Genomic DNA, 11,404 nt, shown 5'->3' with positions numbered 1-11,404 from the left:
GAGCAGCTACCATGAATAGGGAGAACATCAGTGGCTTCAGGTGGACACTGCCTCTCATTACCCGAGCTAGACATCCCTGCAGACAGCCCAAAGGGTAGAAGTAGGAGAAGACTCCAGCGGGTCCCAAGTCCATGAGATGGAGAGAGCAGAGCGTGTCTGTGCCTGCTAACGTGGCCCCGTGCCAGGGTGTGGGGGGCTCTCTTCGTCACGGTTCGCCTGCATGTGGGAAGGTGGAAAGCCCCCAGGGCCTAAGTCTGATGGGCTGGGTTCCAGTCTTGATTTTTCACGCGTCACTGAGTGACGCAGCCAAATGCCTTCCATTCTTTGAGCCTCAGTTTCCCCACATGTAAAAGGGGAGAGTCAAATCAGACCTCAGGTGTCCACGTTTTTAGGTGACGGTGTCTTGGACTGCACTGCAAATGGCTATTGGTGTGGGGTGAGAATGGGGGGAAGGTTGCTTACTAGGGGTTTGCGGTGCAGGAGAGGCAGGCCTGGCTAGCTCAGCAGCGCAGAGCCTGAGCTCAGGGCTTGCCTCCATGAGCTGGGAGCATCTTTCTGATCCACAGCCTACTGTTACAGCATTAGCCTTGGTCCTTGAGGGGCTGGAGGGGGCAAGGGCCTGGCTCTCTGCAAACTTCGCACCCAAGGTTGTGTAAACAACTCCATTTGAGCCCTGCAGACATCAGGTGAATGTTTGTTATTCTGTGCCACATTCCTGTCTGCACAGGATCACGTGGCTGCCCCTCCCTCTGTTTCAGACCCTAGTGGACCCAGGTGCAATAGGGCTGTGAACGTGAAGCCTTTATTCTGTTTGTCCTCAAAGCAGGGAAGAGCTGGTGCTTGGGGCAGGACAAGTGTCCAGGAGGAGCTCCTTGCCCTGTCCCCCCACAGGAGGACAGAGCACAGGCAGGGGCGGTCCCAGAGAGGCCTCCAGCTCTGGGCTAGGGCTGCTGGCAGGCCGCCGGGGCAGCAGAGGGCCTCAGTGGGCCAGAGCAAAGCCAATTCGATTGTTACGCCGATCAAATTCTGTGTAGAACTTGCGGATGAAGCTGGCGCCCAGGACCCAGACAGGCCCAGTGGGTGGTGGGACGTCCAGGCCGTGGAGGGCCAGTGTGCACAGGTCATCATTACTGTAGGGGTCCTGGCAGGAAGCACGAGGGTTTCCCCACTGCCCAGCATGTGACCATTCTGCCCTCACCTCGCCTGACTCCAGAGGTCTTCCTCAGCAACATCCCTCCCCCCAACCCCCAACCGGCACCTCCACTGCATGCTGGCCCTTTCAACTCATCATGGATCGCAGCCCTCCTGGGTGCAGGCGCAGTGCTGGCACTGGGCACACGATACAGTAGGCCCAGCACTACCCGCACCAGCTTACTGTCTGGCAGAGCTTCTGATCCTGGTAAGTTATTTAATGTCTCTAAGTCTATTGGGTGTAAAAGGGGATTAGAATACAGGAGCCTAGCATTACTGGGAGCATTGATGAGAAAACGGAGATAAGGAGCTGAGCACAGTGATTCCTAAACTTAGCTGCACATTGGAATCACCTGGGGAGTTTTGAAAACACTGATGCCAAGGTCCCACCCCCAGAGGCTCTGAGTTAATAAGTAGGGGATGTGACTTGCTACTGGGACTTTTAAAAGCTCCCAGGTGACTCTAACAGCCAAGTTTGAGAACTGCTGGCCTCGTAGGTAATCTGTCACAATGACTTGTCCCTTTTTGAGGGTTCTTGCCAACCCTTCCTGCCCATCGCCGAGAGGCAGGCTGGAACCTCACCTGTAATACGTAGTCTGCACTGGTGAGTGTGTAGGCTCTGCCTCCGAGGTGGAAAGAGATGTCAGGGAGTGTAGGCACCTCGTTACAGCTCACGACATACTGGGGGAGAGTAAAGGGAGGCCGTTTGAGTGTGGGAGGCCTCTCAGCAGACAGGGCCCTGTGCTTGTAGCCTGCCTCCCGCCCAGCGAGACCCAGCCACACATGAAGAGTGTGAGAGGTGAGGAGGTGAAGGCCTGAAATGGCCTCATTTGGGACCCAGTGCTGGGGTGATTGGGTAGCACTCCCCCACCCCTGGTACCGCCTTTCCAGCTTCTTACTTCATCTGTGCTCAGCTCCTTGGCCCCCAGGGCCTCCATGAGCAGCCTCAGGGAGCTGGTGGGACCTGAGATGTAGGAGGCACCAGTATCCACCACCGCCATGCAGCCCTCCTCACAGAGCAAGGTGGCTGACCTCACAGACACCCTGAGAGAGGCCATAGTCAGACAGACAGACAGACAGACAGACACAGACAAAAGGCTGATGGGGCACCACCAGGCTGTGCATCTTTCCTGAGGAGGGCAGGTGATGGGAGGCCATGCTTGTGGGCCAGGGGTGCAGTGAAGGATGTGTAAGGCAGGAGGAAGAGGAGGAGAGGTACTGCCCCCTCAGCGTGTGCTCAGCGACCCTCCTCCTCCCAGTCGGCCCCTCCCCTCCGTCCCTCACATTTCACTGTTCCCCATTCCTGGACAGAGCAGGCAGAGAGCAGATGTTGGCTGTGCCTTAGGAAGTCGCTGCTTTGGAGAGAGGGCAGGGTGGCAGTCCCTTCCCCCCCCCCCAGTGGCAGCAGCAATTTTGGAGAGTGGGAAGGGTTGAGAATATCTGACCCTTTCATTTTGATCTGCCAGGAGCCAGTCTTGCTGATGCTCACGTAGTGGAAATTCCCTTGGTAGTACTGGGGGTCACTGCCTCCCAGCACAATCTCTCCTCCCAGCAAATGGGAATTCCTAAAGGAAAGATCAGAGGTTTTTGGAGACCTAGTGACCCCAGCAGCAAGGGAAGTGGGCCGGGTGTAGGTGTGGCCCAAAGGGTGGGGATGGCAAGGCTGCGACATTGCAGCAATTGCCGATTCGCCACCTTTCTTGCCCCTCCCCCAACCCAACCAGTGGAGGTTCCCCAATGCACCCAGTAAAGCATCCCCATCAAGGTCACAGAAAAGAACAGGCACCAGGACAGACGGTAGGATGCAAACAAGACACAAATTGGCCCCACCCTCACTTGGGTTTGGGTTGCTGTGGGTTGAACAGGTGCATGGGAGGGAACTCGGGGGAGCTGTTGGGTGGGGCTGGGCAGGGGGCATGAGAGGAGTAGGAAGGAGGGGAGAGTACATGGGTGTCCAGCAGAGCCTGGCCTGTGAGGTAAGTTTTGGGCAGGTGGCGGGTGGGATTCTGGGCCAGGTGCACTGGAAGGTCAGGACCATGTGGGGGCTTTCGTCTGCTTACTTGGAATTTCTGCAGAGAAGGAGACACAGCAGAGAGGAAGCCTTTGTTTCAGGAGAGCCTGGCTAGCCTGTGGCTGGGCAGGGTGGGTATTTTATACTCTTCTGATCCCTCAGGCAAGGTGTCACCCAGAGGTGAAGTCACTTGCCTGAAGTCATCCAGGCATTGAGTGGGGTGACTGGGGGACTGGAATCAGGGCTCCTGGGGCCCAGTCTGAAGCTGATCCCCTTGCCTTCCTCTCCTTTATACTGCACAGTGCCTCCCATGGCTCAGAGCCTACGTTAGGGCTGGTTTCCTGTGTGTGTGTGTGTGTGTGTGTGTGTGTGTGAAAGAGAGAGAGAGAGAGAGAGAAATGGGGTTTCCAGTATTCGTAACAGGAGGCATGTGTGCATGCTCATGTGTACACAGGTGTGTAGCCATGTACATACTATTTGTGCAAGTGCAATTAATTGCATTTTTACAACTCCAGGATGCACGCGTGTGTGCTAGTACAAGTTTCCTCCGCCCCCTCCCAGCACTTCAGGATCTCTCCAGCTCCTTTGTCAACCAGGCCGCCTTCCTGCCGTTGCTGGGTCCCTCCCCTCCCATGATCTCCTGGCTCCTGGGCCCGCCATTATCATCTCTTTCCCCACATCCTCAATCTCTCGCTTTCCATGGCCTTCCCTGCACCTGCAAGCCTGCTCAGGCATCCTCTAGCATTTAAGAACGCCCCCCCCCCTTTTCGGCTGTCTTCATCTCTGCCTGCACCCCCACCCAACATTCTCTTTCCTGCTGAATTTCTCAGGGCAGCCTACATCTGCCCGTTCTCACACCCACACTCGCCTCATACCCACACTCGCCTGGTAACTCCCTGCCATCTGGCCTTGCTCTGCCTCTAAACCAGCTCTCCCTAAGACTCACCTGGCTGCAGAGCCCATCGGTGGCCTTTTCCCAGCCTTTCCCTTTCTCCCACCAAACCAGACACTCCTCTTCATTTTCCCTCTGAGCTTTCTCTAGAGTCCGACCCTCCCCTCCGTCCTCACTGTCACTGGCCTGGTGGTCTTGCCCTATGATGCTTGTCGCTAGCTCATGCCATCTTTCTAAACCCAAGAGCTTGGCGCAGATCAGAAATCATCTCACCAGCGGACAATGGCTTCCCCATGGCCAGCTGACCTGCACATGAGCTCAGCCTAGCGTTGAAAAGCCCCTATGTTTCAACACTGTTCCACCTGCTGTTGTCATCAAGTTGTCATGTTCCTTGTCCCCCCTGCCAGACTGTAGGCTCTGTGAGCGCAGGACTCTGTCTACATTGTGTTCGTGGCTGCAACCCTCAGCACCTCTCATAGTGCTTGGCACAGAAATGCCCAGTATTTGTTGAATCATTGGATAAGCAAATAAGTGAAGGAATGAATGAGTGATGCCAGCTATCTCTGTGTGAGAGGAACCATGGGCCCTCACAGGGAAGGCGCCCGGCCACAGCAGTGCCTCCCTTCCCATCACCCCACCCCCATTCTCCCCAGGTCCTGGAGCGGTGCCGGCTAACAGAACTGTCTGTAGCGAGGGAAATGTTCGATGCCTAACTTTAATTTTAACTTACTTAAATTTAGGAGGTGGCTTCCATATTGGATAGTGCATCTCTGGGTATGGATTGAGTACCACCTAATCAGGAACACATCAAAATCCTGGTCCAACTCTCCTCTTGCTCTGCCAGCCCTCCTGCCTCCTGCCCCCCCCCCCCCCCCGCAGAGTCCCAGGCCCACCTGCTGTAGTAGACAGAGAAGAGGTCCTCCTTCAGCACCCTTTGCGCGAGGATGTGGTCAAAGACGGGGGTGACCCCAGCAACAGCCTGTGCAGGGAAGCCCATGCCCAGAACCCCATCAAACTTGGCCAGCATGAAGGGTATCAGGGGCAGCTCCGTGACCTCTCCAAACGTCTGTGACACCGTGATTCCACCCACCTACGGAAGGAAGGACCAGAGGAGACTAAACCTACTGCCCACCCTGACCAGGGTCTAGTCTGGGCTTCCACACCGGCGCCTTGGGGCTGCACGTGTTCCAGGGTATAGCAATTTGGGGTGAGGCCTTTTGTCAGCCCCCACATACCCTCTCCTCTAATATGCCAAGCAGCTGGAAGGGGCAGAGGCTGAGAAGGTGGTACTGCCAAAGAGTCATAGAAAAGATGCCAGGAGCCCCCATACCCCTTCTCCAATGGCCCAGTTTTTGCTTGTACAGGACTGGGCTCAGTGCCCACCCCACTGTGGGCTGAGGGCCTGCCTTTCGTGCTCCTTTTCCCTGATTTCACGGACAAGGGGATGGGTAAGGGCTCACACTGGTTTTCTTAGGTTTCCTGAGTAGCCCTTCTCCAACTCTGACACTTGCGGGGGCTGGAGAAACCCTAAAATGGGGAAAGGGTCAGACACAGGCCAAGTGGAAAAGAAAACCAGGCCCTGACCCTAATCCCAAACTCTAACCTTAACTATGACCTTAAAACCTATGCCTGACCAGAAAACTAACCCTGACCACAATGTCAACAGTACTGCTGACCCTGACTCTGACTGACTTCAGTCTAGGGTCTGTGAAGAGCTTGGTCAGAGCTAGGCGACCTCAGGCAGGTTACTTGACTGGAGGCCCTGGGGCTCAGACCAGCCCTTTATGTGTTAGATGCAAAAGCCTCCATAAATCACCCAGCACTGAGCCAGGAGCTTGGGTTTGCTCCGTCCAGTTTGTTCCCAGACTCTAAGGTGAACTGGGATGTCACCTCTCCCAAGTGTGGACCCTATAGTGGCAGGAGAGGTTTGGGGACAAGAAGGGCAGGGGGTCAGATGGCCTGGGCTGGTCCCACTTACAGTCACCACGTCTTGGCTCAGGAAGCCTTTGACCTTTCCGGACCCATAGTGGATGGTGAATTCCGTCCCATTCTCTGTGTAGCTGGAGGATTCCGAGGAGTCGTAGAGGCTGTGAATCTCTGGCAGAGTAACATGGGCTCAGGTCTGTGCCAGCGAGGCCCAGGCGGGGGGCCTCGGAGGCAGGTGCATATGGGGATGGCCTGTGTGGTTGAGGACTTAGGTGCAGGGATGGGGTGGTCCTGAGGTTGGTCAGAGGCTTGGAAAAATGTTTTATCAATCAAGGACTATGTTTGTTGGGCCCCTGTTATGTGCCCATATCTCTCAGAATTCTGTCTCAAATGAAGCATTAGAAAGTAATTTCTGCCTGGCTGGCGTGGCTCAGCGGTTGAGCATCGACCTAGGATCCAGGAGATTGCAGTTCGATTCCTGGTCTGGGCACATGCCTGAGTTTCTGGCTCAATCCCCAGCAGGGGGCATGCAGGAGGCAGCCGATCAATGACTCTGTCATCATTGGTTTTCCTATCTCTCTCTCCCTCTCCCTTCCTCTCTCTGAAATCAATAAAAACATATATTGATAATAATAATAGAAAGTAATTTCTAACACTGGGGTGACAAGAAGATTGACTTAAGGATAGGATGGAAGAGCCCAAGTGCCTGGAGGGTCTGAGAAGTCAGTCCTCTCTCAATCTCAGGAAGGGTGAGAAGTGGCCTTCTCGGTGGGCTGGAGTCTCCTGAAGCTTGCTGTTTTACCTTGATGGCCACACCAGGAAATTTGGGACATTTTCCTCTCTCCCAGGGGCAGTGGGAACAGAGGCAGAGAGGAAACAGTTCAAATGACAGCAGGAGGGACTTAGCTGGGAGTGAGGCAGGACTGCCCAGGAAGGCAGGGGGCTTGGGGAGAGGACCACAGGGCCTGGGGCTCACCACAGGCTGTGTAGAGAGGGCTGCACTTGGTGGAGGGCACCCAGAGGTTGGCCGATCCTGTGTCAAAGATGACTTTGAAGGTCTGGGGCGGGGTGCCAATGCCAATCTCGCCATAATACTGGGTCTGTAGGGGTGAAAGAAAGGGGCAGCTGGAGGGACTTGGGGAGCCCTGGGCCTTGGGGTCTCGCTTGGTACCCACCTTGGCCCTCAGGGTGAGATTCGGCAGATCATGCAGCCTCTGTGGGTTTCCATTTTTCAGTAGGGCATGAATGGGAGGCTTAGCACTGTCTTATGACTTCCCAGGAAGTGAGACAAGAAGGCAAAATAAAAATACTGAAAATGAAGTGGGTCACTCCTTGAGGAACCACCGACACAGTAAGCAGTGGTTTGTGCCGAGCCTGGTCACAGAAACCTGCATCTGAGGTCATATGCGGCTCCTGCCCACCAGTGACTCCTGGCCTTAAGGCCCAGAGCCTGAATTCCCGAGCTCAGAGTTCCAAACCTAACCCTGCCTCTGGGCTCTTCCCTGCCCTCTGCCTCAGGCTTTTCAGCTGTAAAGTGGCAACTTGGTGGGGTGCTTAGTGCTCCTCAGCGACTCAGTCAAAGACAGCCCAGAAAGAACAAAGAAAGCCTTAGGCCCAAGAGAGAAAGGAGATGGAAGGAGCAAGGTCTGCACTCACATCCAGATAGTTGGTGAGGACCACAGGAGAGGTGCTGTTGCTGAATGAGAATGTCATGGAGAACTGGCTCCCTTTGGCCTGGAGCCTGGCCACGTCCACGCCACGCTCCTTCAGACTTTCCCGGATTGAGGGCATTTTCTTGAGGAAGATCCTGGCCCAGAGGGAAGAAAGAAAAAGGAGAAGAGCTCTGTACTCCCCCAGAGTAAGGGTAGAGTCCCTGGAACATCTAGGACCATAACCCCTAACCTTGGCCCAGGCAACTAGGAATCACCCTTGTGCCCTTAGGCCTCTGCAGGAGAATTTACAAACCTCAGTGAGTTACCAGCACTAGTATTAATAACCCTCAGCTACCTTCCTCCTGTTGTGTAATTTTGATCACCACAAGGCCATTTGTTCATTCATTCATTCATTCCATAATCACATGTTTAACACCTTCTCTGTGCCTGCACCAGTGCTGGAGACTAGAGATATAGAAATAGGTCATTGTGGCCTTCACGGAGCTTCATCAGGAGGAGACGGGAGAAACACAATGCTGTCCCTTCTAACTAGAGGAAGGCTGGGAATGCCCCCTCCAGCTGGACAGGAAGAGGTAGTGCCACATGCGGCCTGGCCTGCAGGTGGCAGCAGACGCCCACAGCGCCTGAGGGGCTCCCCAATGCCAGGGCTGTAGGGTGGAGTAGGATGGGGCGCAGACCAGAGGGCCTGGGCTCGCTGTCCTAGGAAAAGTGCCTTTCAGGGCCAAATCCCAGTCCCTTAGCTTCTTGTCCTGAGGCTTCCTACCACCTTTAGGAGGCAGAGTTAGAGACCTGAAAACTCACAGCATATTAAGCTGCCACGCCCCCATGTGACCCTCAGGACACACTGCGCACTAGGCTTGTCCTCACTTTATGGTGAGGAAATGGAGGCTCACAGGGAGGAGGTGACTCGGAAGTGCTGGAACAGACACTCAAGGCCGCGTGTCTGGCCCTATTTCCTATATAGGGTCCCCTGTACTGCGACGTGAAGGCTGTTTTCCGGAGCTGGGAGGACAATGTCCCTGGCATTTACTGGGGAAGAGGAAGGGTCTCAGGATTGCAGCCCCATTTATAGAGAATCCCTCTTTCTTCCCAGCTGCCAGCTCCCCTGCACTTGTGGTCTCCCCTCATTCTCTGTACCCCCTCACGCCCATGAATATGAATACCGTGTAAAATTCCACATGGAAGTCACGTGCACATGCCTGTCAGGGTAATATTTTCATGCACATGACTTGTCATATGCCACAGTTTACTATTCAGAAAGTCTTTTTGCAGCCCAGCCAGTTGCTCAGTGGCTGCAGCCTTGGATCGTGGACTGAAGGGTCCCCGTTTGATTCTGGCCAAGGGCATGTAGCTTTGTTGCAGGCTCAATCCCCAGCCCCCGTTGGGGCACAGGCAGGAGGCAACCGATAGATGTCTCTGTCACATCAGTGTTTCTCTCTCTCTCTCTCCCTCCCACTCTCTCCGAAAAGCAATGGAAAAAGTATCCTCAGGTGAGGATAAAAAAAAAAAGTATTTTTACAATTATGACTTTATTAGATCCTCAGTCATCCCATGAGGTGGGTAATTTTATTATTCCCATTTTACAGATGGGGAAATGGAGGGGCAGAGAAGGCTTGACCTCAAAGAGGGTGCATTTTCCACTATTTACTCTGAACATCCTCTGCTCTGGACCTTCACTTTTTTACCATTCTCCTTCACAAAGTCCCTTCCCTGCCCCCCTCTCCCCCCCAGCTCTTTCATTCTTCAAAGCCCAGCATTCACCCCCACTGCCAGGACACATGCCCATGAACTCCAGTTCACATTGGCCTCACCTTTGCTGAGGCTCCTTCTCTGTGCTCCCTGGGTGCTCACACCAGCACTACACAGCCAGATGCTCGCAGAGGTGCTGCTGTCTGGCGGTGAGGGCATAGTGGTGGCAGGGACAGGCTTGAATTCCTTACTCCCTGTGTAATTCTGAGCAACTTACTTAACCTCTCTGGGCCTTGTCTGAGCCCCCATGAACTCCTCTCTAAAAATAGACTTAACACTAATTCGAAAGAATATATGCACCCTATGGTCATTGCAGCGCTATTTACAAGAGCCAAGATCTGGAAGCAGCCCAAGCGCCCATCAGTCGACGAGTGGATGAAACAGCTGTGGGACAGTCACACCAGGGAACACTACTTGGCAGTAAAAAGGAAGATCTTACCCTTTGGGACAGCATGGGTGGACCTGGAGAGCATGATGCTCAGTGGAATAAGCCAGGCAGAGAAAGACAAACACCGTATGAGCTCACTCAGACGTGGGGTCTAATGAACAAACTGAACTAGAGACAGACTCATAGAGCAGGCTGACAGCTCTGGTGGGAGGCTGGGGAGTTGAGCAAAGAAGAAAATAAGTGAGAACTCATGGACACAGACGACAGACAGTGTGGTGAGAGCGGGGAGGGGGGTGGAGGTGGAAGGGGGAGCAGAGGGGATAAATGGTAACGGGGGCGGGGGGGGAAGCAAGCCTTAGACAAAATTTTACCTCACACAGGAAAAAAAGGGACTTAATGGTAGTACGTACCTCAGAGAATCACTGCACAAGTTAAAAGCAGAATTTCAACCAAGACAATCCAGCTCCCGAAGCCTTGCTTTTCAGCACTACACTGTGCTTTTCCCTAGTAGATGTGACCAGCGACCATGCCACACCCTTCTCAATAATTAGGCGATCAGCAACTCCGGGACAGGGGCGTGCGGGCCTGTCTCAGTCCTCTCTGAATTCCCCTCAGGGCCTAGTGTGGCTCTCAGTGCAGGAAGCAAGCAACAAGGCTTCCAGGCCTGGCTAGCGCCACACTGGCTGTGTGACATTGGACGAATCACCTGACTTCTCTGAATGGGACTATACCTCCCTGCCCAACGGGTCGTGAGGACTGGATGACATCACATATCTGAAAGCCGGGAGTGTTAGGAAGGTGCGAACCCCTGCCCCTCGCCACCCTCTCGCCCCAGTTACCGTCTGAAGGGGCCCGTGTCCGTGGGGAGACTGAAGGTGCAAGAGCCCCAGAGCACCAGCAGGAGGCCCCAACGAGGGATTCTGCTCCATCCGTCCATGCTGCCCTGGTCCCCTGGTCTCTCTGGGATCTCCTAAAGCCTTGTGGTTCCCAGAGCTCTTCTCCTTTTATACTCTCCACACTTGAGGTGGTGGCAGCTCTGCTCTGCCCTGATTTATTACCCTGGGGCAAATGGCAGGGCAGCCAGTACTACTTCCCTGCCCATGGGACTGAGCTAGGTGACTGAGGGGTCACCAGGTTTCCAGCAGGAGCTTAGGAGCTAGAGGAAGTGGGGCTGTGGGAACGCAATGCTCTACCAGTGACGCGAGCAGCCCCCTCTCAGTCTGGCCCTATGACCCCCAGAAGGGACAGAGGCTGGTGAGAAACAGCGCTGCTCAGGAGCAAGGTCAGGGCTGGGAGAGGCATAGAACCTGATTCCCATCCCCCACCAAGGCTCCACCCCCATGAAGCTCCATCCTTTCTATTAGTCGTGGCTGTGCCCCAGACTGGCTCCTGCCAGGCTGCACCCCAGTGTTCCCATGTGGAACATGGGTGACTCGCCCTGGCCTGTTCCCTTACAGAGCCAGACCCAGGGCCTCTCAGCAGCCATCTTCCAGGCCTTTGTCAGCAGTGGCTATTTACGGGAAAGTATACCTCGCATAGCCCCCAGAAAGCTGGGAGCTTGGGGGAAGGGCCTG

General features: G+C 54.7%; 1 protein-coding gene across 1 annotated transcript; it reads right to left on the bottom strand.

Annotated features, from left to right (window-relative positions):
- Nucleotides 1-783: 783 nt before the first annotated feature.
- REN (renin) lies at nt 784-10,767 on the bottom strand (the record flags this gene model as incomplete). Its single annotated transcript, XM_081121825.1, has 9 exons — nt 784-1,141; nt 1,774-1,872; nt 2,091-2,235; nt 2,637-2,756; nt 4,988-5,184; nt 6,073-6,191; nt 6,997-7,120; nt 7,677-7,827; nt 10,670-10,767. The coding sequence occupies 9 exons, from the start codon at nt 10,765-10,767 to the stop codon at nt 980-982; spliced, it is 1,215 nt and encodes a 404-aa protein (XP_080977951.1). The 3' UTR covers nt 784-979.
- Nucleotides 10,768-11,404: the final 637 nt, after the last annotated feature.

Source organism: Miniopterus schreibersii (assembly GCF_964146895.1).
Source record: "Miniopterus schreibersii genome assembly, chromosome: 19".
NCBI lineage: Eukaryota > Metazoa > Chordata > Mammalia > Chiroptera > Miniopteridae > Miniopterus > Miniopterus schreibersii.
This window is presented reverse-complemented; position numbering and strand designations above follow the sequence as displayed.